General features: G+C 37.4%; 2 protein-coding genes across 2 annotated transcripts; one reads left to right on the forward strand and one right to left on the reverse strand.

Moving 5' to 3' along the window:
• Window positions 1-7,796: 7,796 nt before the first annotated feature.
• Window positions 7,797-18,817, reverse strand: LOC113120552 (alcohol dehydrogenase 1-like). The gene is made up of 10 exons (XM_026290422.1): window positions 18,708-18,817; window positions 14,725-14,762; window positions 12,270-12,371; window positions 12,043-12,184; window positions 11,747-11,834; window positions 10,970-11,189; window positions 8,628-8,888; window positions 8,392-8,524; window positions 8,156-8,294; window positions 7,797-8,071 (listed from the first exon to the last, which is right to left on the reverse strand). Exons 2-10 carry the CDS (start codon window positions 14,740-14,742, stop codon window positions 8,041-8,043), a joined length of 1,134 nt encoding a protein of 377 aa, XP_026146207.1. The 5' UTR covers window positions 14,743-14,762; window positions 18,708-18,817; the 3' UTR covers window positions 7,797-8,040.
• A 2,439-nt stretch (window positions 18,818-21,256) lies between these two features.
• LOC113120560 (deubiquitinating protein VCIP135-like) lies at window positions 21,257-27,962 on the forward strand. The gene is made up of 3 exons (XM_026290436.1): window positions 21,257-23,972; window positions 24,096-24,182; window positions 25,248-27,962. Exons 1-3 carry the CDS (start codon window positions 21,389-21,391, stop codon window positions 25,883-25,885), a joined length of 3,309 nt encoding a protein of 1,102 aa, XP_026146221.1. The 5' UTR covers window positions 21,257-21,388; the 3' UTR covers window positions 25,886-27,962.
• The last annotated feature ends 27 nt before the right edge of the window (window positions 27,963-27,989 follow it).

Genomic DNA, 27,989 nt, shown 5'->3' on the forward strand with positions numbered 1-27,989 from the left:
TTTGCCAGTTCAGTCAAGGACTTTATCAGGGCAAAGAAATGAAAAGTCTTAGATTGCCCAAATAAATCTCCAGATTTAAATCCAATTGAACATTAATTTCACCAGCTGAAGAGGAGACTAAAGACAGGAACTCCCCAAAACAAGCAACAGTTGGAATTGGCTGCATTAAAGGCTGGGGAAAAGCATTTCAAAGAATAAGACCAAGAGTCTGGTGAGGTCTATGGGTTGCAGACTCACTGCTCTGATTGCATGCAAGGGATCTGCAACTAAATATTAGCTTTTAATCTTTTACATCTGCCTGATTATTATTGAACTGTTCCAATATTTATGCTCACATCAAATAGTGCGATGACCTCTAAAAGTGCTGAACTTTTTATTTGGTAAAACATGTATATGTCGAAAGACCTAATAATAAAATGTGACATTTGCAGTTTTGTCACATATTCATCTTTTTATCATATTTGCAAATGTCTTGACTCCACAGCAGAGAAAGTGATTTTGTCTTTACTGTTCCAATACTTATGGACTGCACTGTATGTGAAAGAGGAAGTGGTTTGTGTGGCAGGATACTGCAGCTTCTCCACTGCAGTGTTATCGATGGTGCCACGGCTGTTGTACACCAATGTGCTGCTGAGCAGAACAGCCAGACAGAAGATCCAGCTGTCATTCTTAGAGTCTCCCTGAAACACAGAGTGTCTTCAGATCTATTCATCCACAAAATATATCAACAAGACTATTACTTCTACAGCTTTATTCTTGTCCTCACTTTGGCCACGTCCCCAAGTCCCTCTGTATCCAGCAGTACCAGAGTGTGTCCTTCTTTATAGGGGTGTGGGACACACCACATCCAGATGCCTTTGGTCTTCGACCTCAATAGTATTGCCAAGATCAAAGCCTGCATGAGACAACCATCTTTTTATTATTATAATTAGCATGTAGCTGATATGTATTAAGATGATATTCTCGACGTTCTCACACCTGACTGTTGTCCCGCCAGGCGTTCATAAGATAGGACTTCCCCGTACGATAGAGTCCCACCACAGACACCACCACCACCGGCTCATGGATCCTACACAGGAACTGAATGGCATCCTTACAGGTGCTGAGTGATCCGTTCACATTCTCCACCAAACATATTGGCGAAGGCATTAATCTGGCTTTAGACATGCTAGCTCTTTGTAGCTCTTCCTGTTTGCTAAAGGAAAAATCAACTATATGGTTACTGCAAATAGAATAATGTAAAAAAATATATATGAACAAAAAAAGTCTAGTCAAGTCTTTATTTCTTGTTTGGATTAATGTTTTGGATGTTTTGGATTTCACTTCTATAAATAAACTGCACTTGGGTTCTCACTAGCTCCCCTTCAGTGGAATCATTACAACACCTCTGACTGGCCACTGCGGTCAAATTAATCTGAATTCACTTGCTGTTCAAACACTGGATTTTTTTTAACAGAGTTTTGCATACACGCAAGTCCTCTCATTGTAACATACACAAAGTAAAGAGACTCATTGTGCATGCAGTTGAAGATGAAGTTGAAGCTTCAATAACAAAACTTTGTGAAATCGTGATGAAGTGAAGTTAGTTACAGCTGTTTAGAGATTATAAAGGAAGCAAACTTTAGGCTACATATAATTTATTCAGAATTTGAATAAAATTCTAAAGTAAAAATAAAAGTTTGTTTTTTCAGCTGCTATGAGGACCAATTGGAAGGACACTATTCTTCTTGTGGTGAAAGTAAAGCCTGAATTGATTTGTAAAAACACATTACCAGACATTGTGACGTTAACATGTCTAGCAGTAAGACAAAAGTCTGCAGAGTGCAGACAGGGAGTGGCCTTCAGCATAGCATCGCCTTTGTCAACAACATCATGCGATTCAGATGCACAACAGAATGGCACAACAAACATCCTGAGATTGAATGTGTTACTGTTAGGTTTACCCGGGTCCATAAATTTCAGAGTAAGCACACTCTTTCAGAAAGGGTACTCACATAATTAGAGTGTGTAATTCAAAGTTAAAATAAACCTTAAATACTAATTAAATGGGAATATAATTAGGCTACCTATACAAGTCCTTAAAAACCAGACTGTAAACAAAATGTATATTTGATTTGAAAACATTGAATGGATGCCCTACATTTATTTTCAATAAAATACCAAAGAAATTAATAAAATAAAGTTCACTTACGTAACCCTAAATTTAAAATGTATCGACTTTAGAGTAGGTACAGATGGTCACAAGGCTCTCTCTCTCTCTCTCTCTCTCTCTCTCTCTCTCTCCGCGATGCTTCTCGGTGTGCACTGAACGGAATCTCAAGTCTTATTAACCACAACGATGAGGTTGTTTTTTTAGCATAGGCTTGATGGTAAACGATCGATTTCAGTGACCGATCCGAGCCTGTGTAGTTTCCCTTTTAGTTTCACTTTCGTGTAAGCACCGCATATGGCAAGCCTTTGTAACATTTAATCTATAAGCTGTACTAGTATATTTTTCCATGTTACTAGTACTTATTTTTAAGACACTAGTATCTTTTCCATTAAGTACTAGTACTTATTCTTTAGGTACTAGCAGGGGCGGACTGGCCATTGTTATGCAACTGCGAATTAATTGAAGGTCTTATGAATCTACGAATCAGGCGATCGCGGAGTGATATGAACCCACCACATGACCAAACATCAGCGAAACACTGCCTAATTGGCTATATCCAGAGGCAGGCTTTATCTTAGAAAATCGCGCAAAAAATGGAGCGCAAAGGGGGAGCAGAGAGGGAAAGGAGAAAAGCCCTGACCACAGACGCAGCAAGTTGCTGCAAAATCCCAGCCATTTTCGCCAGTAAGGGAGCAGATCGGTCAGAATTACATTTATATTTACTATGGTTCACTGAAAAAAAACGAACTGTTCAGTTCACCACACACGGTTCGACGCGCTGGGACCGCTGTCCAACTTAAATCTCACAAAGCATCTGTAATATGGTTTAAATAAATAACACATAAAACAAACAGGGTTCAGATAATATATGTTTCTGTTGATGCATCCGCATTTTGGATTCCCAGACATTACAAACAACAGCGATGAAAAAAACCTCTACAAATCATTCACTCCTTGTTCAATACTAGTATGAACACTGGATCAGTACATTCTCTTAAAGTGACAGTCTTTATATTAATCGAACAGCAACAACCGAGAAATCAATCCCTGCTCTTGATTAAAAAGCTTTTTTTTACTTAAAGAATAATCTTTAAATTATAGTCCAAAATGCAATGCTGTTTTACATTTGATTACTTTAATTTCTGTACCTAAAAACTAATACAAGACCTACCAAAAACAAACCTGAAAGTCAGTTATTTATTTGTATCTTTTCTCTATTGTATGTATTTGTGCTGTTGCTTGTATTTAGAATATTCTTAATAATATGATAATATATATTTTTTGAAAGTATAGTTTTTTCCATAAACATAGCATATACAACTATACCGAAACCGTGACTCTAAAACCGTGAAACAAACTGAACTGTGAGAAAGTTGAACTGTTCCACCCTAATATTTAAATAATCATTTGGCAGACAGAAGCTTTCATTCAAAGCGACTTACAATAGATAAAATAAATTTAAGATAAATATATATTACAAATGTATATAATGATAGATGTTTTAAAAGAGCATCTTAATGACAAACTAGCACACTGTTTTACATATGAAGATACAGTATTTTTTTTTGTGCCAAAATTTACCAGAAACTGATTTTCTATTTTTAGCCTACCATATATAGCCTAGTGTACAATGCTTATTTATTTTGAAGGTGACGAAGTTGAGCTAGAGCAGTGAAAATTCCCATTTCAATCATCAGGGCAATAATTAAGAATTTACAATCAACAGAAAATGTTATGAATCTGCATGGAAGAGGACGTGTGTCTATATTGTCCTAATGTGTGGTGAGAAGGAGAGTTTGAGTAGCTAAAGACTCTCCAAGGACCACAGCTGGTGAATTGCAGAAAATATTTGAGTCTCGGGGCTCAGAAAACCTTAAAAAAAAATTGTCAAACAGCACTTACATCACCACATGTTGTTTAGGAGGGTTACAAGAAAAAATCTCCTAGCTCATCCAAAAACAAACTAAAGAATATTCATTTATGAGACACGACTGGAACTTCAAATGGGACTGGCTTCTATGGTCAGATGAAACTAAAAAATGAGCTGTTTAGCAGCAAACACTCAAGATGGGTTTGGTGAACACAGAGATAAAAAGAAACCCATGTGTACAATTAAATATACTGCTGTATTTATGTTGTGGGCCTATATTTCTGCTGGAGGTCCTGGATATCTTGTTTAGATACATGGCATCTTTGTTTATATTAACTACTAACATATAAAAAATTAATAAGTGACTGACTGTTAGAAATCTTATAATGGACCATGTTTGGATCTTCCAACCATAAAATAATCTATCTAATGTCTAATATAATGTCTATTTAATAGGTACTAGAATCTAATGAATGAGTACTAGTATCTAAAAAATACATACTAGTACTAATGAATAACTACTAGTACATAAAAATTAAGTACTAGGCACTAGTGGAATACATACTAGTCAAAGCTCAATAGTTGATATCTCAATGACGGATCCCCATAGAATTCAATAACAAAAATTTTGAATTTGTTACTAGTAACAATATAAAAGTTACTAGTCACTATTGAATTAAGCACTAGTATCTAATGAATAAGTACTAGTGTCTAATAATTAAATACTAGTACCTAATAAATAAGTACTAGTATCTAATGAATAAGTACTAGTATCTAATAAATAAGCACTGGTATCTAATGAATAAGCACTAGTATCTAATGATTAAGTACTAGTATCTAATGAATAAGTACTAGAATCTTTACAAAAGGCACTAGTGCCTAAAGAATAAGCACTAGTAACTAAAAAATAAGCACTAGTAGTTAATGAATAAGTACTAGTACTTAATGGAAAGGGGACTAGTATCTAAAAAATAATCACTAATAACCTGAAAAAAGACACTAGTACAGCTTATAGATTAAATGTTAAAAAGGCTTTCCATACACCGCATTCTCCAATGAGAGAACAGGTCCAGTCTCTGTACCATTTATGGTGGAAAAGATAACTAGTATCTCACAGGAGGAGCCAGTGGGGTTTGCAGCAGGGGTGAGGCTACATAAGGGCCAGGGTGGCACTGGCCCACTCAGACTGACAGCTGGCCCACCCAATCAGAACAGACACAAAATAATAATGTGGGAAAGCAAAAAAGCAGAAAAGCAGCCAGTCGGTGGGGTCCGGATGTTTGATGTTTGTCACCCCCTAAAATATAATTGAAATATGTGTATTGTAAATAATATAATGATATATGGTTAAACTAACTGTGTAAGTAGTAAAACAATACAAATGCAAATGGAGCAACAACAAAAAAAGAAAGTTTAAAACATCTCGAGTTGCTTTGCCTCACAGTGCTTTGGTCCACTGCCTGCTCCTCTTTTACCTCACCACCACCGACACACACACACACACACACACAGTGGCGGCTCCTCGGGTAAGGCAGGGGGGGTACAATTCCCCCAAATAATGAGGAAGATTTAGTGTTAATTAACTTCACCATTCATTTCAGTTCATGTCTCAGAATGTATACATTTTTGTTTGTAATTTTACAGTTGTAATACCATTAACGTTGCATGAAAGGTCCGCTTTTCTATCGCGAATGTGCAAATTCTGCTGATGTTATTACAACCGCTAAGTGAAGGGGAAGGGGAGGCCAGGTGAACCAATCAGCATCGAGTGTTCACCTTCAGTGCTGAGGAGGAGTGCTGAGAAAAGTAACATCATAGAGGAGGGTAGCCTCCCTTCTGGTATATCAACCAACCATCATAGATAAATTAGGTGCCATTAGTTTGAACGTCTCCTGCACTAATTGTGTCTTTGAGAAACACACTGAGGGGGTGTTTCCTAACTGAATTAATCCACTTTTTGAACAATCAGTCATTGACGTAATAAATAATATTTTCCCCCCCTCTCTTTCACGTCTATAAGGATCTCACTATACAGTTGTGTGAGAGTGTATGTCTAAGAGTGTTTATGCCTTCATTTTGATAGGCAGGGCAAATGTTTTTATATAAGCACGTTTTAATTATAACTGTGAAGCAACACCATTGCTATAAAATGTGCTATATAAATAAATAAAAGTTGAAGTTAAGTTCAAATTCCATTGTATTTTGGTGGCTTGATTGTGTAAACAACTTCAAAAACATTGCAACAACAAAAATGTTTCAAAGAATGTTTTGGTCAATTTAGTCAGCTTTTTTTAATGAACCAGAAAGAAACTTTGAGAAGAAAGATAATGGAACGGTCTCCATGCAATAGTAGTAACGTTTTCCTCTCTGTACACATATCCTTAAGTACAATTTTGCCTGTTTTAATGGTGTCCCCTTCAAAACTTGCTCGTGAGAAATTGTATGTTTATTGTCCCCTCCAAGATTTAGATGAAATTTTCGCTCATGGTTTTTTTTATTAGTGATGAGCTGAATTAAAGTATTAACGTAGATTAATCTATCAGCTATCACTGTATGAAAACAGTTGTTTTCACAGAAAAACAGAAACTTTTGGAAACACGAAGACATTTAACATTAGATTGTGACAATATATGGTTCACCAAGTCATCTCCAGCAGGTGATATATAAAGTAGTATATGAACAATGCATTGCTAATTGACATAGATTTATTGTCCAGCAGTTATAGATTTCTAAGCCAATTAAAAGCTTGAAATTAGAGAAAAAATAAAGTTGCCTATAGTATCCACAAACATTCAAGTCTCTTCTGTTCACCAAACCTGCATTTATTTGATCCAAAGTACAGCAAAACAGTAAAATTGTGAAATATTTTTACTAGACTATTTAAAACTGTTTTCTATTTGAATATATTTCAAAATATAATTTATTGAGATTTTAGAGCCTGCTAAATCAAATATTAATAATCAGCAAATCAGCATTTTAGAATGATTTGATTTCTTAAGGATGTGACACTAAAGACTGGAGTGATGATGCTGAAAATTCTCCTTTGATCACAGGAATAAATTATATTTTTAAATATATTCAAATAGAAAATAGTTTTTTTAAATAGTACAAATATTTCACAATATTAATACTTTTGCTGTACTTTGGATCAAATAAATGCAGGTTTGGTGAACAGAAGAGACTTCTTTAAAAACATAAAACATCTTACTGTTCAAAAACTGTTGACTGGTAGGCTATATAGATTACAGAAATGTTCTATTGTAATGTTTTATATTATATATATATAATTTCTGTCTGTCCCCCTCACTTCTGAAAAGAAAGCTACGTCCCTGCTTTATTCAAAGGGAAGAGCCGCTCCTTCCGTTCGTCATATGGAATTAAGTTATTTCTGCGTCCTTGCACATGTGCAGTCCTTTTAGTTTCGTGGTTCATTACGATCGAGTGTTTACATGCACTCTCAATCGTATTGGAAGAGGAATAAAGCACCCCCTTCAATCCAATCGAAATTTCATTCGGATCGAGCTCAATCGGATTGATTAAAGTTTGTTTATGAACGTTTTTCTATCTGATTGAGCAGTCAATCTGATTACAAACGGATTATTTGGGTGCATGTAAACGTAGTGTTTGGTTTCAAGCTGCAGCTGCATATTTTCTGGTGCTTCTCAACATTCCCATTATGGTTATGTAAGCAAGACTGGATAATCTGGCTCAGAAAAGAGAAATAAACTATGTTGACAGCATCATAAATTGGTTATACAAAAACACACGACATGATTTACATGCTGGTCTCTCTTTTTATTTGGCACAGATGGCATTTTCTTAAACTTTTCAGAAGCATTTTGCCTTGCAGATGAATATAACAGTTTTTTTTATGTTAAACATTAATGTTTAGTTAAAGCAGAGGGCTGGAATATGCTATTAAAGTCCTTGAATGCATCCAGCTGTTACTCAAATACTGCAAAGAAGGTGAAGTGCATAAGCTGGCCTAGAAACTGCTTGGGTGAAGATGATTTGCTTCTCATTTGGATATATTCAGGACGCATCGAATGCTGTAAAGTGGGAAACAAAGATTAGGACTTTATTTTCTACTCAAATTAAACTCAAAAACAGAAAGATGTGAGTAACAAATATACCACTCTCCAGTCTTCATGAGGTTGATGGCATCGTTGACCTGCTCAATAGTCATTTTGTGCGTTATGAACTCGTCAAGCTTTATTTTGCCGTTCATGTAGTCGCAAACCAGGTTTGGAACAGAGTCCTTGCTTTTATAACCTTTGCATAAAAATAAATAAATGTACTTTATGCACAAGCATGTACTCAAGTTCTTTCTCTGAAAGCCATAGAAAGCATTAACTGACAGCTTGATTACCTCCAAACAAAGATCCTTTCCAGGTTTTCCCAGATAAGAGCTGTATTGGCCTTGCAGAGAAGTCCTTCACATCAGTCCAGCCAACTAAAACACTCACACCCCAACCTTTAACACATGACTCCAGCGCAGTTCTCTGAGGTCAAAGAGGCATTAATTCACACACGTCACATACTGAAAGCTTTTAAATAAGTTAGAAAATAAATGCACCTTTCAAAAATGTGTCAGGCAGGTCTTACCATTACTTCAGTGTTGCCCACACACTCAAGTGAGTAATCCACTCCTCCATTGGTAAGTTCTGCAAGGACTTCAGAGATGGGTTTATCATATGCCTTCGGATTCAGAAAATCAGTGGCACCAAAGACCTTTGCCTTCTCAAACTTCTGCTCATTAATATCCACAGCGAAGATGCGGGAGGCTCCGGCGTTTTTACAGCCCATGACTGCAGCCAGACCTACTGCACCCATTCCAAACACTGCACAGGTTGAGCCTGGAGTGACCTTCACACAAACACAAGCAAATTACTTGTGTAAACATCTTACACAAATATATACATTAATATACAGGTGCATCTCAATAAATTAGAATGTCGTGGAAAAATGTATTTATTTCAGTAATTCAACTCAAATTGTGAAACTCGTGTATTAAATAATTTCAGTGTACACAGACTGAAGTAGTTTGAGTCTTTGGTTCTTTTAATTGTGATGATTTTGGCTCACATTTACAGGAGTGTAAAGGTATGCGTATCGTGTACCGAACGGTTCACGGGCAAATTCCAAATGGAAGTGATCATCCCTATCACCTTGGAGTGGAGACTAGTTTGGAGTGAGATGGGCAAGTGTGTGCCATTATGTAGTCGTTTGGAAGCCACTTGGCAGAGGGAGCGACAATAGCCTAGTTATTTTCAGCTGGCATGTTCCAGTGACAACGCAACATAAAGGTCTTTTTATTGTTGTTATCATAACTGTTGCAAATAAACATACATTTTATATGTTGAAAAGTTTTTTTAAAATATGCTAATATATTCAAACTAATATGTATAAACATTTTAAAATATAAAATGTATATTTTTTATGCCGGTGTCCATTACGGAAGTGCTGTTTTGCAGCGTTGCCAAGTGTGTGGTTTTTCCTGCAGATTAGGGCTACTTTAACACTGTTGCTGCAGGTTGAAACATCCGCAATAACATGATATTAAGCACCTGTAATGGGAATTCTACCAGGGGAACCCGCCAAAAATAGTGTTTTTATCCCCCGGAATGCAATTTTTATCAGGGGACCACCTCAACTCGCATTCGGCTAGTCATGTAGCATTAGGGTGGGTTTTGTTGTGAAAACCTGGCAACCCTGCTGCGTTGTCACAGGAACATGCCAGCTGAAAATAATGAGGACATTGTCACTCCCTTTGCCAAGTACATTCCAAACGACTACATAATGGCACACACTTGCCCTGTTCACTCCAAACTAGTCTCCACTCCAAGGTGATAGGGATGATCACTTCCATTTGGAATTTGCCCGTGAACCATATGGTACACAATATGCATACCATTTTATATATATATATATATATATATATATATATATATATATATATATATATATATATATATATATATATATATATATAATGGTTGCTTTTCTGAAATGGAACAGCTTCAATTACATATGAGTCCAAAAAAATGCAACCTACTGAGGTCGCCGCCTTTGAAATGAGACTTTTATAATGGGAAATGAGAAACTTCTATAATTGAGCCATTGAATTATTCACTCAACCGAATAGTTTGATTACACGGATTCATTTGATAAAACACACTGGGGTTTGCGAGTGAGTGAACTGCAGGGGGTTTGTGAGTTAATGATAAGCTAATAATTTATTAAATCATAAAAATAAATAATTCAAAATAAAACAAAACTACTAAAACATTTAATATTTCATTTGTATAATTGCATGTCTTGTGACCATTAACTGACATCAGAGCACTGTAGATATTGGAATGTGTTTAATGTGTTTAAATTATTGAAATACAGTTAAAGTCTAAAGTTTAAGTCTTGTTTAAAATGTAAGTTACTCGGTATTAACTTTTTGTTAATTTATTGGTTGTATAGCACAGCTGAGATTAACTTTTAACATTTAATTTAGTTAAATAGGTAAAACAGGAGATACCCCCTGATAATGTAAAGCACTTTGAGTACCTAGAAAAGTGCTATATAAATCTAAGGAATTATTATGGTAGCACTTTATTTTACAGTCCTATTCCTCATGTACATACTATGTACTTATTATAGTAATTACAATAACTATGTAATAACTAGGTACTAACCCTGAACCTACCCCTAAACCTAACCCTACCCCATGTAGTTACCTTGTGTTACCAGAACTGTCTTAGATAAATACACTGTAAGTACACTTTAAGTACATGTTAGTACACGTAAATGTTTTTCTTAAAGTGTCCTTGTGCTCTCTTTCTTTAAAATGAATGTCCCTTGATTCAACGTTTTGTTATATGAAGCAAAAACTTTCATTCAAGTGTGGCTTAAGTGTCCAAGTTAAGTGCTTGAGTGCACACAACATCTGTACACACCCCAGCTGTGTTGACAGCAGCTCCATAACCAGTAGTGATGCCGCAGCCGAGCAGACACACGCGGTCGAGTGGGGCATTATCATCAATCTTGGCCACAGCAATCTGATTGATGACGGTGTACTCAGAGAAGGTACTGGTGCCCATGAACTGCAGAATGGGCTGACCACGGCAAGTGAGACGCGTTGAAGGATCAGACATAGTGTCATGATATTTAGTTGACCTGTGGATGAAATAAATGACCCAGGACCACAAAATCAATCATGAGGTTTTTTTTTTTTTTTTTACAATTTAGTTTATACATCAATAATTATTTATTATAATTTAAAAATAAATAATTATTTCATTTATGTATGGTTTGTTAGGATAGGACAATATTTGCCAATCTGGAATCTGAAGGTGCAAAAATATTGATAAAATTGCCTTTAAAGTGGTCAAAACAAAGTCCTTAACAATGCATATTACTAATCATAAATTAAGTTTTTATATATTTATGGTAGGACATTTACAAATATCTTCATGGATCATGATCTTTACTTAAAATCCTAAAAATCTTTACAAAAATCTTAAAAAATACAATTAATTGTTGGCTTTTGCTACATGTTAGGTAAAATATGTTAGCCTGAATGCACTGAAGTCACTTTGGATATAAGCGTCTGCTAAATGCATTATTATTATTTTTTATTTTTTATTTTTTTATATTCATGCGAGCAACATGTATGGTTTTGTGGTCCAATGTTACATAATGTGAAAAGTTGATCTGTTGTTTGCATTTCTTACCAACTGCTGTCACACAGGTTTGTTTTTGGAGACTTGCAGAACCTGCAATTTCCACATTGAGAGAGGAAGACTGGAATAACCTTATCACCTGTTGACCAGAAAACATAAATTATTTCAACATAGTGTTTTGTTCATTAACAAACCAATACAAACACAATACAAAGTTAGGTAACCAGATAACAAGATTCATGAAAAGATTCAATTCAGAAGACATGGGTGTGAGTAATTGATGATGGAATTTTCATTTATGAGTAAACTGTCCATATGCGTATAAATATTTAGTTTTATTTTGTGACCTGCTTTGAAACCAGTGACTCCAGGTCCCACACTCTCCACCACACCAGCGCCCTCATGTCCCAGGACAGTGGGAAAACCCCGTTTGTCCTTCCCTTCAAACAGGTGATAAAGGTCGGTGTGACAAACACTTGTGACTACAACCTTATAAACAAGAAAAACATGTTAACCAATAATGGTGTACAACATTATCAGTGCGATTTGACAACTTTCATGGGACATTTCCCACCTTAATTCGTATTTCGCCTTCCTGAGGTGGGGCGACTTCTATTTCTTCCATTATCAGGGGCTTATTGGGCTCCCAGGCAACAGCAGCCCGACATTTAATCACCTTTAGCACACAGAAGAACTTGGTTCAGTTTCGTTATTTAATAGTAGTCTATAGATGTTTATATAACCACAGTTGCATGATCTACGTGATCTACGTGATCTACATGATCTACGTGATCTACATGATTTAACCATAGTTGAAGGTTGTCCAGCTGTTTGGCTTAACATAGCTTGTGACATTCAGCCAAGTATGGTGACCCATACTCCAAATTCGTGGGAAGTCATGACCTGCATTTAACCCATCCAAAGTGCATACATATATATATATATATATATATATATATATATACACACACACACACACACACACACACACACAGCAGTGGGCAGCCCGTTTGGCAGTAAACTGGCATAATGACCAATTCAAACAACAGAAAAAAACATACTATATATACATATATATATATATATATATATATATATACATAGCTTGTGACATTCAGCCAAGTATGGTGACCCATACTCCAAATTCGTGGGAAGTCATGACCTGCATTTAACCCATCCAAAGTGCATATATATATATATATATATATATATATATATATACACACACACACACACACAAATACATATATATATATAGGGTGAATACTGGTAAAGTGGGACAATGGGTAAAGTGGGACAGTTAAGCTTAATAATTTATATCTTTACATGGATATGTTTTTTTTTTTTTTTACTAAAAATCAACACTGAGCTCATCGGTAGCAAGTATGTGATAAAAAAAAAAAAATCTGTGGCTATGACATCACTTCCGGGGTGTGGCACATCATATTTAACAACCTTGCAGTGAACTGTGATGGTAAGTAAAATGACAGCATTCTGAGGCAAATAATGTTAAGGTTGTGAAAATAAAACAACTCATGAATCATTTGTAATTGTTACATATTTGGTTATAGGAAGTAATGGTGAATCAGAATTTTTTAAACTCACATTCATATTAATCTTCTTGGGGTTTTTTTATGTGATTTTGACACTGTCCCAGTTTGCCAATAGCATATTTGTTAAACTGGGACAGGGTATTACTGGCAAACTGGGACAGCCATTCAAGTCATTCTAATGGAGGAATAGAGTTACCTTTTTATATGTCCCTTCATATATTTAGTTAGTTAGCTAGATATTTCAACAAAGACTGACTTAAACTACGCCAGCTCTCACGCATTCACCGTGAGACACACGCAATTAACACTTTTCACACGCTCTCACGCCACACATCCATTTTCTCACGCACAGAAAAATCGTGAAGCAAACACGGAGGACACGGAGACCGACAGACTAGATAGAGCGGGTTACTTATGATATAAAAACAAATCTTAGCTCTTAGATTCTGTCACTTTTATTACGAAATTCAAACAATAAATAACGTTTTGGTGCTTGTAAATGTGACAGATCCCTATAGCGCCACGTGACCCGATCATCTCTACTAGCTAATAGTAAATAAACATGAATGAATAATGTTATATTTTTACATATTTCAGAATCCAATGTCAGAAAAGAGGACAGGGAGGAAGGAAATAAGGAAAGCAAAGAATAGGCTAGTTCAGAAGCCAGGGCAAAAGTTGAACCAATGGAGTGAGGATAGGATGAAGGGTGCGAGTACCTGCACCCCTTCTTAAAAAAAGTTATGTTTATATTATTGTTGTTGTTTATATTGTTGTTTATATTGTTATTCTGTATTTCATTTATAAGGCCTACACTTGAATAACAACTGAATGTGTTTTAAGTGTCCCAGTTTTCCAATAAAGGTGTCCCAGTTTGACATAAGCGCCTTGAAAAATGTGTTTTGGGGTCATTGTGTGTTTGAGGAAGAGTCATCCATCCTGTGTTTAATGTTTCTTTCTTTTTTATTGTCTATATTATAGTAGAGCTCCTAAGCTATTTAGAATAGTATCATATGAGCAGCTAAGACATTTGGATCATAATAAAAAAGTATGCAGAATATAAATTATCAGAAAGTGTCCCACTTTACCAGTATTCACCCTATATTGCATTACAATTAGAAGTGCAGCAAATCATTTGTGCATTGCAATAATGAAGTATATTCAAGCCATCACATTTGAAACAAGACATTTATCTTGCATATTTTTCTTGAGTTTTTTGGCTTATATTTTCTAAGTGTAAGTTATACTGGATGGCTTAAAGCATTCATAACATTCTTATGAGAGTCTCATTCAAATGTTAGCATTATATCGTTCCGATAGAATTTATTTTTAAGATGACTTTGCACTGTAAACTGTTCCTCATCAATAGATGAACTGAAATAAGCTTAAATGTATAGAGGGACTGGAGTCATATAAAAAATTCATCAACTGCTCTACAGAAAAAAGCAACAGAGACCAAAAGACAAGTTTACGTACCTTTCCTGCAGTGGCCATTTCCCAGTGTAGTCGTATTGCTGTAATGAATGCAAAAATTAGGCAGAGAATCTTTGGTGTCCGTTTTTATAGTCTGGTATTGTGTGGATGAAGCAACCTCTCTCTCCCCTCTCTCTCCCCTCTCTCTTTCATTTAGTGAAGCAATACTGTAACCTTTTAATACAGTAAATATCAGAGGTGAGAGTAGGTCACACATGTGCAAGTCACGTATCTCTCAAGTCTTAACCGTCAAGTCTCAAGCAAGACCAGGTCAATTTTTGTTAAAATCAAGTCAATTCAAATAAAATCAAGTCAAGTCAAGTCACTGATTTTGTCAAGCATTTCAAGTCATAACTTGAGTCAAGCAAGTCACTGTCAAGTATTACAAATGTTTGATGATTTAACTGAATTCATATATTAAAATAACTTAAAACTGAAGTAGTTATGGACTATAGGAGTTTTATTTGCAACAAAACAAAATTGCAATATGCATTTCTACTCAAAAAGTCTCCACAAACAGCAGACACTTTTTTGTTAATACAAGAGTTAATGCAGAGCTGTTAATACAATAGAAATCTTGAACAAATAAATAAATAAAAATTAAAACTACATGGCCTAAGATGTAATTGAAGTTTAAATTAGTCCAACATAAAAACATGAAAAGTATTTAGGTAGAGTGTACGCCGTTTGAGTTCAGCTCGTATTCTCCAAAATGGTGCAACGGTGATGCGGAGAGACACAGAGGAGAAAAATTGTTGAATAAATGTGTTAATTTTGTTTTCTTCATGTACAAAAAGTATTCTCATCACTTCATAAAGTTACGGTTGATCCACTGATGGCAGATCGATTATTCTGATGATGTCTTTCATATTTTTGGACCTTAACACTGTTACTTATTTTAAGTAACAGTACTTTTTTTTTGCTAAAAAGCTCATTTTTAGTTTCACTGCTCTAGCTCTTTTCTTAAAGCCACTTCACCAATTTGTGAAGCTCAATCATCTTTTGTTGCACATCAGAAATATATTCTTTGGTTTTTCTGATTGTGATGGATGATTAAGGGTATTTGGGCTTTGTTTTCCCTCCACTTTATATTTCTGTGAAACAGGAAGCAATGGCTGTATAATTCATGTTTATAATCATGCTGGAGTCCTCAAAATTGTGAATATGAATGGGAATATACTTCAGAGATATTTTACTCATAAGAATTTCTAGGGGTGCCAATAATTGTGTCCAACGAGTATTTGAGAAAAACATTAATTTCATAATGATATTTCCCATCCGTTTTAAATTCTTATTATCCAATGAAAGGATACATTCTTGTGAATTTTTTTAATAAAAAATCAAAAGGATTAACAATGCAGATGAATTTTCACACCCTTTTTTGATCATATTTGCCAAGGGTGCCAATATTTGTGGGCATGACTATATGTGTTCATGGTTGTGCTTGCAAAGTTTTGCATTATCTATAGGCTTTTCTCTCAAAGAGTAACACTGAAGACCAATTATTAGACAATGTACTGTGCACATGCTACTGCCAAAAAAGCTGACATTTCCTTATAAACAGTGAATAACCATGTATAATGCATTCCACTTGCAAAAAAAAAACAACAACAACAAAAAACATTTGATACTGCTCACGAACTGCATTTTAATGCAGCCAACTTCTCAATAAAACTGTTTTCACTTGTATATTTTTTGTTTATGTTGTAAGGCAACGGGATAAATATCAAATAGTGATTGAAAGCGGCCAATTAAGACTACCAGCTCTTTTCTCCAATGCATGTTGGCCACAACTATTGGCACCCCTAAAAATTCTTATGAGTAAAATATATCTCTGAAGTATATTCCCATGTAAATTGAATTTCTTTTCTTTTTTTAGCAAGCACACCAGGGTGACTAGGATAATTAAACTGTCCTGCCATGACTTCCTGCTCCACAGGATTATAAATATGAGTAACTAAAAAAACCCAATTCCATTAATAATCCATCACAAGGAGTAAAACCAAAAGAATATAGTTCTGATGTGCAAAACAGAAAAGATTTTTGAGCTCAACAAAATACAAACCCGATTCCAAAAAAGTTGGGACACTGTACAAATTGTAAATTAAAACAGAATGCAATGATGTGAAAAATTTAAATTTCAATATTTTATTCAGAATACAACATGTACAACATAGAAAATGTATAATTTTAAGGGGAAAATAAGTTGATTTTAAATTTTATGGCATCGACACATCTAAAAAATTGGGCCAAGGCCATGTTTACCACTGTGTGGCATCCCCTCTTCTTTTTATAACAGTCTGCAAACGTCTGGAAACTGAGGAGACACGTTGCTCAAGTTTAGGAATAGGAATGTTGTCCTATTCTTGTCTAATACATGCTTCTAGTTTCTCAACCGTCTTAGATCTACTTTGTCACATCTTCCTCTTTATGATGCACCAAATGTTTTCTATGGGTGAAAGATCTTGACTGCAGGCTGGCCATTTCAGTACCCGGATCCTTCTTCTACGCAGCCATGATGTTGTAATTGATGCAGTATGTGGTCTGGCATTGTAATGTTGGTAAATGCAAGGTCTTCCCTGAAAGAGACGACATCTAGATGGGAGCATATGTTGTTCTAGAACTTGGATATACCTTTCCGCATTAATGGTGCCTTTCCAGATGTTTAGCCTGCCCATGCCAAATGCACTCATGCAACCCCATACCATTAGAGATGTAGGCTTCTGAACTGAGCGCTGATGACAACTTGTTTTGTCCTTGTCCTCTTCAGTCCGGATGACATGGCATCCCAGTTTTCCAAAAAGAACTTCAAATTTTGATTTGTCTGAACACAGAACAAACAGTTTTCCACTTTGTAACAGTCCATTTTAAATGAGCCTTGGCCCAGAGACAACGCCTGCGCTTCTAGATCATGACCCTTACACAGAGATTGTTCCATATTCTCTGAATCTTTGGATGATATTATGCACTGTAGATGATGATAACTTCAAACTCTTTTGAGGTTGAGCAATTTTTCTCAGAGAAACTCCTTTCTGATATTGCTCCACTATTTTTTGCTGTAGAATTGGGGGAATAGGTGATACTCTGCCTATCTTGACTTCTGAGAGACACTACCACTCTGAGAGGCTCTTTTTAGCAAATTGGTCCTCCAGTGGTTCCTTTTATGTACATTTAACTTTTCCAACCTCTTATTGCTACCTGTCCCAACTTTTTTGGAATGTGTAGCTCTCATGAAATCTAAAATGAGCCAATATTTGGCATGACATTTCAAAATGTCTCACTTTCAATATTTGATATGTTATATTCTATTGTGAATAAAATATAAATTTATGAAATTTGTAAATTATTCCATTCCTTTTTACTCACAATTTGTACAATGTCCCAACTTTTTTGGAATCGGGTTTGTAGAAAGTGGCTGTGAGGAAAGAGTTAAAGCATTGAAAATCCCCATTTCCACCATCAGGGCAATAATTAAGAAGTTTCAATCTACTAAAGATGTTATAAATCTCCAAGGATCTCAAATAAAATGCTGTACAAGATGACACCGCCTGATTGTGGTGTGAGAGTATCTGTGGGAGTGCTATTATGTTACATGTTTGCATGTACTCATGCTAAATATAGGTTATAGAAAAAAACAGTTTGATATACTTGGGCTTCATTAAAGTTAGCTGCAGTTGCTGATGCATTACAGATTAGGCTGAATGCCATGATGTTATAGCTAATGAATGTGACAATACACTTAAATAGAACAGGCTGGTGTTTGATATATAAATATCTTGATGAAGGAAAGGATAAAGAAAGGGAGAGACAGGGAAGAGTATGAAGTTACTGGTAAAACCAGTCGAGTATTTCGCCATTTCCAAGCAAAAATTGAAAGGAAATGACTAAATAATTCATTCATGCAACTCTATTTTTTTATTATATTAAATTAAATAAAAATCACAACTAAATGTTCTGTAGAGCAGATCTGACACCCTTGACCTTACCTGATCGCTGTGTAGGGGGCTGAGCAGACTGCAGTCACACCATTTGCACGGTCACGTTATCTGCGCTTAAAGTTTATTGCGCGTCTACTCGACGGTGAGTGGTAGATTAAGGTGCGCGCGTGTTCACGGCGCCGCCGTCTTCTTTAGTAAAATCGCATATCGTATGTAGTGACGTACCATTGTGGGGATTGTCATCTTACTTTACTATACACATTTTTTTATAATCATGACCAATGCTATTGACCTCACTATATCCACATACAAACTATCCTGTAGACTTTTATTTACTTTTGTCTGGCTTTGGGATAACCATGAGGTTTGGTGTATTTCACTCTATGTTTGGCTTAATGAAGGTTTTGGTAATTCTCATCATGCCTTGTGTTCTCTGTCTTAACCCACAACATAAACATGTCATAACTTCCAGGTGAATGTTTACAAATATTTATATGTTCATTTGAATAAACATTTATATGGCCTATTCCAATTTAATATTTTATCTGGTCTTCCAGATACAACTTCCAATGTCTACAAGATGCTTCAAGAAACCCACCTGCAAAACTACAGTAAAGTTAACCGTTTTAGGCACTTGTGTAAAATGCTGTAAATTTTTTTTAGATTTTTTTATGAATATTCAAAATTTGAATGTATAATGAATAAGCTAGCATTTTCCATGATTTTGGCATGCACTTATTAAAGAATTATACAGTAAAATTATATAAAAATCACCACAGTGGTATGTGTGGACATGTACAACAAAAACTATTTATTTTATTCATTTATTGTTACTTTATTTTGTCATGCAATTATTAAATTATGAAACAGTGAAATTACATCAAAAACTGTTTGGTTTTGTCCTTTTTAATAATTGTCCCCCCTCACTTTTTTGATTTTCTTCATATAATAGCCTACACCAATAGCAGGTACATATTAAATGATAACATTGACTTATAACACTTAAAATGTGAATGAATTCTGTCATTCTTTAAAAAATGATTTTAATAAGTCCATGGATACAATTGATTTAGAATAATGTTTACTGTAAGTAGAAAGACAGAACATAATCCTAATTATGCATTAATTTAGCGGCATGCATTAATTTAGCGGCACTTAGCGGCATTCCACATAAAAAAAAAGAAAAAAGGATATAGCTTTGAACCCAAAAATACATTTAAAAAAAACATAATTATAGCAAATTAAATGGTGAAAACTTAAATATAAGGCTGTGAATATGAATATGAATAAATATGACAACCGAAGGAGGATTTACTTAAGAAGACTGCCTTGAACACGCTCGAATCATAATCTACCACTCACCGTCGAGTAGACGCGCAATGAACTTGAAGCGCATAAAGGATGACAGCGCTACTCTGAAGCGCAGATGGTGTGACTGCAATCAATCATTCTGGTGCTGAAACTCAGTTTAATCATCTGTCTGCACGACTGAGAATATGAATACATCTGATATTCCACTTCAACAGAACCATTTGATCAGATAACATCGATAATAGGCACGGTAATAATAGTGACTAAAATGCGTTGTTTATTTACTAAATCTAAGGCGTTATCTGATACAAACTCTATTTGATTTATTATGGCATTCTGCAATGGATAATACATTTTAGACGATTTACAGCTAGCATTTTATGTACTATTTATCATACTCTTTATGAACATTTTGCATAATTCAAGGAAATTTGATCTATTGGAAATTACCTAAAAGGCGACAAGTAATTCTGTCATTTTTTATGAAAGTTTCCTCCAGATGGCAAATCATGCATTATGTTTAATAGCATTTTTTAATGGAAATTGCAATTTAGACTGTTTTGAAATTAACCAGAGAACTTTATTGTAAAGCTAATTGCATAACTAGTTTTACTTTTTTATATACTGGAATTTGCATTGTTCAACAAAAATACTGCTACAATAGCCTATCAACTTGTTTCTTTTTTTTTTTTTTTTTTACAAATAACGTTCAAGCATGATGTTGTCTCTTTTGGCAAAAAATAAATAAAAATAAAATAAAAGGATAATTATCTCAACTCGACAATAAATTAATTAATGATTATAAGATCATATTATAATAAACAATATTATTTGCTGTAGCTTATGCAACATAACATAACATTTTATTTTATTTTTTTCCGGCCTGTGAACTTTAAGCACTCGCCACTACAGAGAAAATAAAGAAATAATGAATTAAACAGTGTATTATGTCTAAAAAGCTGCAATTTATTCTTACGCCCATGTAAAGATTGCTGAACTCAATAAAAACACAAAACAACCTTTGACCTTCTTTGTATTGTGGATATTGTAGTTTTGTTAAAGTCACTTTTGTTATTTTATCGTATGATTCCTCCCAGTCGGTAGTAGACAAATATTGTATTTCATAAATAAATAAATGAATAAATAAATACATTTTGTATAATATTAGAATACATTTTAATTATTATTTTTACAAATAATTTCGTTAGAAGACCTGTGATGGTTAAGAACTTCATCTCCCAGCATGCTTTGTGCTGCCCATAGCGTCACACTGTGTTACAGAACCGCTTCCGTGTTGTGTGTGTTACTGGTAAACAGAAACTGCGTGAGGTGACAGTTTTTTTTTTCAATCTCCCGTCACTGATTAGACAGCGATGATTTGGTGAACCGCTGCGCCAGAAGATATATTAGATTGGACTATGTCGTTGATTCCGGGCTCGAAACAGAAGGACAGGCGCATTTTATGCGGGATGTGCCCGGACCCGCAGTGCCAGGCGAAGCTCTTCTTCCCCGCACACACCTCCATGAGCATCGAGTGCACTGAGTGCGGCCAGAGACACGAACAGAAGAACCTCGCGAATGTGGAGGAAGTGACTGACCCAGATGTAGTGCTTCATAATTTGCTGAGAAACGCTTTGCTGGGTGTGCCAGGCCCTCCTAAAAAGGGTTCAGAGCTGGTGAAAGTGTTGGGACTGTCCAACTATCACTGCAAGCTGCTGTCTCCCGTCCTCACCCGCTATGGCATGGACAAACAGACAGGCACTGCCAAACTCTTGAAGGAAATGAACCAGGGAGAGATCTTCGACTGCTCGCTTCTCGGTGACCGGGCATTTCTCATCGAGCAAGAGCATGTGTCCACTGTTGGGTATGGACGAGACCGGTCAGGAAGCCTGATCTACCTGCATGACACTTTGGAGGAGATCAAGAAAGCAAACTTAAATAGAGAGTGTCTTATTCCTGTGCATGTGGACGGAGACGGACACTGCCTGGTCCATGCCGTGTCCAGGGCATTAGTTGGACGTGAACTCTTCTGGCATGCTCTTCGAGAAAACCTGAAGCTCAATTTCAAACAGAACATAGACCGCTACAAAGCTCTTTTCCAGGACTTTATAGATGCTGCAGAATGGGAAGACATTATTAATGAGTGTGACCCATTGTTTATCCCTCCAGAAGGCGTTCCATTGGGTCTTAGGAATATTCACATTTTTGGCCTGGCAAATGTACTGCACAGACCCATAATCCTGTTGGACTCACTGAGCGGTATGCGCAGCTCAGGCGATTACTCCGCCACCTTCTTGCCAGGCCTGGTTCCAGAGGAGCAGTGCCGAGGAAAAGATGGCACTCTGAACAAGCCCATCTGCATCGCCTGGAGTAGCTCTGGCAGAAATCACTATCTACCCCTAGTGGGCATCAAGGGCTTGCCTTTGCCCCGTTTACCTGCTGCACTTCTCCCAAAAGCTTGGGGTGTTCCTCAAGAGCTGATTCACAAATACGTGAGTTTGGACTCCAGTGGAAGCTGTGTGATCGGCGGCGACAGGAGCCTGCAGGAGAAGTACTTGCTGCGGCTCGTAGGCGCAATGGAGGACGTCTTCATGGACAAGCACAGCATCCACCCTGCTCTAGTCGCCGACGTCCACCAGTACATATATCGACGCACTGGAGTGATCGGTGTGCAGCCAGAGGAGGTGACTGAAGCGGCTAAGAAATCCGTTCAGGAGGGTCGTCTCCACCGCTGCCTTGTCTGCAATGCCCTCTCGGAGCTCCACGTGCCAGCAGAGTGGCTCATACCGGGAGGGAAACTCTACAACTTGGCCAAGTCGACTCACGGTACACTACGAGCGGACAAAAACTACAGCTTTCCTTTAAATAGTTTGGTTTGTTCCTATAACCCAGAAAAAGATGTGCTGGTGCCCGACTACAAACTCAGCACACTCACTGCCTGCACCTGGTGTCACGGAACTTCAGTGCGGCGCGTTTGTGGCGACGGCTCTGTGGTCTATTTGGATGGAGACCGTACCAATACTCGCTCCGAGGGTGGGAAGTGCGGCTGTGGGTTCAAACACTTCTGGGAGGGCAAGGAGTACGACAATCTTCCTGAAGCTTTTCCCATCACTCTGGAGTGGGGCGGCCGTGTGGTGCGTGAGACAGTTTATTGGTTCCAGTACGAAATGGATCAGACTCTCAACAGCAATGTTTATGATGTAACGATGCGTCTCGTCACAAAACACTTCCCCGGTGAGTTCGGCAGTGAGATTCTGGTCCAAAAAGTGGTGAACACTATTTTGCATCACACCGCCAAGAGGAGCCAAGAAGAATACAATCCAGTGGCCATCGAAGGTGCTCATGTGCAGGACGGGAGAGACGGGAGTGAATCTGCCACTCACCCTCCTACTAAAATTATCCTGACTGGACAGAAGGGCAAAACCCTGCATAAAGAGGAACTGGTGATGAGCAAAACCGAGAGGGTCTTGCAGCACAGCATCAGCGAGCAGGCGGCCCTGTCCCAGCGCCGCAGCACAGACCGCTTGCGCCAACAGGATTCTCGCTTGTCATTTCCTTCCTCTTCATCATCCTCTGCACCTTCCACGCCCACCAAAGTGCCAGCCTCCAGCGGAGAGAAGAAAATCCGTGTAACAACCAGCGACGGGCGGCAGGCCATGCTTACGCTGCAACCGCACACCACCTACGCTGAGCTCCAGAATTCCATCATCCAGGTCTTCAACTTGTCGTCCGGACAGCTGTGCATTCGACATGGCTTCCCACCCAAAGAGCTGCCCCCGCCGCGTCCCGAGGACCAGAACCAGCCCGTGGCGCTTCAGCATGGTGACCGCATCTCTGTGGAAGTGCTAAAAGAGAGTTCTCCTGAAACGCACATGACCCAGACGCAGACGCCTCAAACGCACACTCACTCTGACCCACGACTCAGCCGCACCAGTAGCAGGGAACTTCAGGAAAACATTGACCTCGAGATGTCGTCACTGTGTCTCCTGGCAGCACTTATGGGTAAGACGCACCCTCCTGTTATAGATCTGCTTTATGAGAAGGCTGTGTCATACTAAATGTGTGTGTGAGGCCTGTCTATTTAATGTTTTTCTCTTCTCCTCTCTCTTGTTCGGTTTCTCTCAGGTGAAGATATCTGGACATATGCCAAGAAACTGCCTCACCTGTTCCAACAAGGAGGAGTCTTCTACAATATTGTGAAGAAAGACATGGGTAATCTGTCTTTTTATCACTTTCTCACACAATTTGAATTGAGTTTTCAAAATTCTAAATTGTGCTTGGCATGACAAAGACTATATGTCTTGCCAAAAAGCATTTGCAGTAACACTGTATTTTGAGTGTAGGGTTTGAGAACCGGTTCTTATTCAGAACAGGTTTGGTTTTCTTAAAAATACAGAATAAGTTTCATGGTTTGTGGTGTGGAAGCGGTCCTCTGTTAATCCAGACTTTTGTTTGTTCTGCCACTGGCTGATAAAGGCAATGCAGTGGAGTTAAAATAAAATTTAATTTAGATTATCTGTATATGCCCAGTAGTCAGAAAAAAAGTATTCAAAAGCGGCATTTTTTTAATTTTAAATTAGGATTTTATTTAATATTATTTTATTTCATTTTTCTTTAAAAAATTATACTATCTGCATAACAATAATTGAGAAGTTGAAATTAAAAGTTAACACATTTCAGAATGTTTTAGTAATTGGTTTGTCCCTCTTTCTGCTTAACTGTAGCTCAAGCAGTAGAGTATGGTGCTAACAATTGCAAGGTTGCAGGTTTGATTCCCAGGGAGAGCAAGAACTGTAAAAAAAAATTGAATGTGTACCTTGATTGCAGTTTAAGTTGCTTTGGATAAAAGTAATTGTTTAATGACAGCAGGACGCAAGCTGCTTAAACTCCTCAGGTTTGTTTAAAACCTGATGATAATGTTTTCCAGCATGAAATGATCTTGTGCTTCAACTTGTCATCGTCACAAATGTATTTAATTTAATGTGACCTAGAATTAGTTTTTAGAATCTGTAGTATTTCTTATTCAAGTTTATTTTCCTTTAAACGTTAAAAGTTTTTGTTTATTAGTTTGTTTGATTTTACAAATATATGATCTGTCTTCCAAGCCAAAAATATATTTTATTACTGTTTTAGTTTTTTGTTCTTTTGTTTTATCTTTTGGCATTGCTATTCCACAAAAATGCTAATAAATTGCAATACATATAATGTTTTTTTAGGAATATTGTAAACATTTGTGAGAACATTAGAGAAACTAATGAACTGTATTTCTGTGTTAAGGTCTGTTGGACGGGAAGCACTGCACACTGCCTCATTTGTTGGGTAAAACGTTTGTGTTCAATGCTGCAGAGGAGCGTTTGGAGCTGTGTGTGGACACAGCCGGCCATTTTCCAGTGGGCCCTGATGTGGAAGAGCTCGTCCAGGAGGCCCTTTCCCAGCTCCACTCAGATGCAGCCTCCCGTAGCCGTGAGGGAAGCCCCGCGCACGGCTTGCGACTGGGCGCCGGTGGTGCTGTGCGCAGGAAAGAGCAGAACGTCACGGCCTTCCAGGGCAAAGGTCACTCGTTGGGTTCCGCCCCACCAATCAGGCGGCAGCACAGCAGCGGCGTGGATCTCAGCGGCAGCGTTCAAGGTGAAGGGTTAACGTTGTCAGGGGAGGAGTTGGTGCGTGTGGCCCCGGGCATGCTCACTTTACGCGAGGGGCGCGGTTTAGGGCTGGAGCCCGACGTGATCGAGGCCCAACGGCAGCGCTTGCAGGAGATGGTCTCAAGCATACAGGCATCCATGGACAAACACTTGTGCCAGCATGCTGCAGTAAGGCAGGATGCGAAGGAAGAAGAGGCTCCTGACAAACAGGAGGATATGGAAAGTCAAGGTGCGGAGCCTCCCAGTACCTTTGAACCCATGGACCAGTCTTGATACTTCATCATCCATATAGCAGAGAGTGAGCTTCCTGGCATAACACACGCACACACACACACACACACACACTGTGATTCAACTAACAAATAATGGTGCAGCCAATTTACATATGCACCAAGCATCGTACGAGTGTGAAACGCATTCCTTAAATATTATCAGTCTTAAGATGTAAAATTTGGAGTGATTATTACAGAAATTGAGTGTCATTCACCTAAAATATATACATGGTGCACACTAATTTATAGAGATCAACTAAAATTGAACATACTGTTATTCATTTACTCACTCAGTAAATGAATAGTCATGTCATTCCAAACCAATGCCTTACTTTTTTCTGTGGAACACAGACGATCTTTGGAATGTTTCTGTAAAATATAATGAAAGTCAATGGCGTCCAAAATAACACTGGACCCGAAAGTCGTTTTTTTTGTGTGTGTGTGTGTTTTGCAGAAGAGAAAAAGTCGTATGGTATGAGGGTGAGTAAATGTTGACAATTTAAATTTTTGGTTGAAATATCCCTTAAAGGTCAACCTTGAGCTTTGCTAGTATCCACATAGTACTTAAATAATCAAAGTGCACTTTGACCCTCATTGCTGGGTTCATGGCTTTCTTACCAACTTAATAATTCACAATCCAATTTGAAACACTGACTGTCTCACCGAGTCTAAACTTAAGCCCTGCATCTGTGTGCACTTAGTAATAACAGGGTCTCCTCGATCATATGTTTATGTCCTCAACACACTTCTGGCACATGGAACAAACAGGTATCAATTCAGTGATATGGCCGTCTTCGTCTACGTTGCTTCTCTAACCTGTGTTACCCACATTTCATTGCTGTCTATCCAAAGAACACTACGTGGTAAAAGCCTGGAAAATAGTTCCAGCAGCATTTCACTTTTACTTAACCATCCCACTACACTCTTAGAGCTCAGCAGGCCAGCTTAGAGTATCTGGACATCTGAGAAATCTCAGATTGTCCTTTGAAATTGTGAGTGTTGCCTTTTGGTGCGGCTCAGAGTCATTCAGACTCATCATTTTGGTTTTAATGTAACATTTTGCATGTCCTGTCTTCTTAAAACACTGTTCAGTACAAGACAACTCATAGAAGTTTACTTCGGATCGGAATGTAATGCAGACTCTGGTAAATTCTGAACAGAAAGTAGCAGAGTGGGTGATATTTTCAGGATAGTCTTAAGTTCAGCGCTGTAGTAATAATGTTACCTGTGTGTTAAGCCATTCTAATATGCTGAAGTATAGGGCAATGTGTGTCAAGGACGGTTTAAGAGTTTTCTTTTGAGATATCCATATTCTGTTCTAGACAGATTTTTCTTGTCACCTTGGGAACTGATTCATATAAACCAAAAAAAAGTAAAACATAAACAGAGGTGTTGAGCTTTGTGCTTCGGTCACTGGGTGGAGGATAAAACGGATGGAAAATCCTAGAGATTGTGTTGAACTCGTATCTATTGAAACTTTGCTGAGCTGTTGCATTTAACCCGGCATTGCCAAAAAAAACAGGTGACCAAACCTGTTGTTAACAGCCTTAATGAGATACAGTACCCTCCCCAGCTCTGATCTGCAGTGTTTGTGCATGACACACTTCTGTATGACAGAGGATTGCTTCTGAAAATGATAAACTGGACTATTGGAACGAGGCCTAACTTTGGTCCAAGGCCAAGTGAAGCGTGATGATGATGGACGCTTTATGAGCTTTTGATTTTAAAAGATTGAGTTTTCATTTTTAAGTTGGCAGCATATACCAGAGCACTTTTCTGTGTGGGTGTGTTTATTAGCTCTTGAACATAATTGATATTGTTGGTGTGAAGAGCAGCACAAATGAAATGTTTGACTGCTTCATGTAACAGACTTGTGACTGCTTCCCTCCTGATATATTGTATTCCAGTGTACAATAGTGGTATATATTGTATTATACTTTTATCTGTACAGATATTGAATATGCCCCCCCCCCCCTTCCCCATCCTTCTGGATTGTTTCTCCTCTGTTTTTCAATAAAAGCTGTTTGCATGCTTGATTACTTTTTCGCCTAATAACAATAAAGTTATTTCCATATGTATGAAACGATGTGGCCGCTGTTTCTGAA

This window comes from Carassius auratus, chromosome 2, assembly GCF_003368295.1.
Source record: "Carassius auratus strain Wakin chromosome 2, ASM336829v1, whole genome shotgun sequence".
In the NCBI taxonomy this organism is placed as follows: domain Eukaryota; kingdom Metazoa; phylum Chordata; class Actinopteri; order Cypriniformes; family Cyprinidae; genus Carassius; species Carassius auratus.

Bases quoted from the DNA above. Each gene is read 5' to 3' on its own strand.
- LOC113120552 (XM_026290422.1), bottom strand. The intron at 11,835-12,042 runs GTCACAAAATAA...TCTGGTCAACAG, and splicing joins AGTCACTGGTTTCAAAGCAG to GTGATAAGGTTATTCCAGTC. The intron at 8,889-10,969 runs GTGTGTACAGAT...GTTTGTGTGAAG, and splicing joins CTGCTGTCAACACAGCTGGG to GTCACTCCAGGCTCAACCTG.
- LOC113120560 (XM_026290436.1), top strand. From the start codon at position 21,389: ATGTCGTTGATTCCGGGCTCGAAACAGAAGGACAGGCGCATTTTATGC. The intron at 23,973-24,095 runs GTAAGACGCACC...GGTTTCTCTCAG, and splicing joins TCTCCTGGCAGCACTTATGG to GTGAAGATATCTGGACATAT. The intron at 24,183-25,247 runs GTAATCTGTCTT...TTCTGTGTTAAG, and splicing joins TATTGTGAAGAAAGACATGG to GTCTGTTGGACGGGAAGCAC.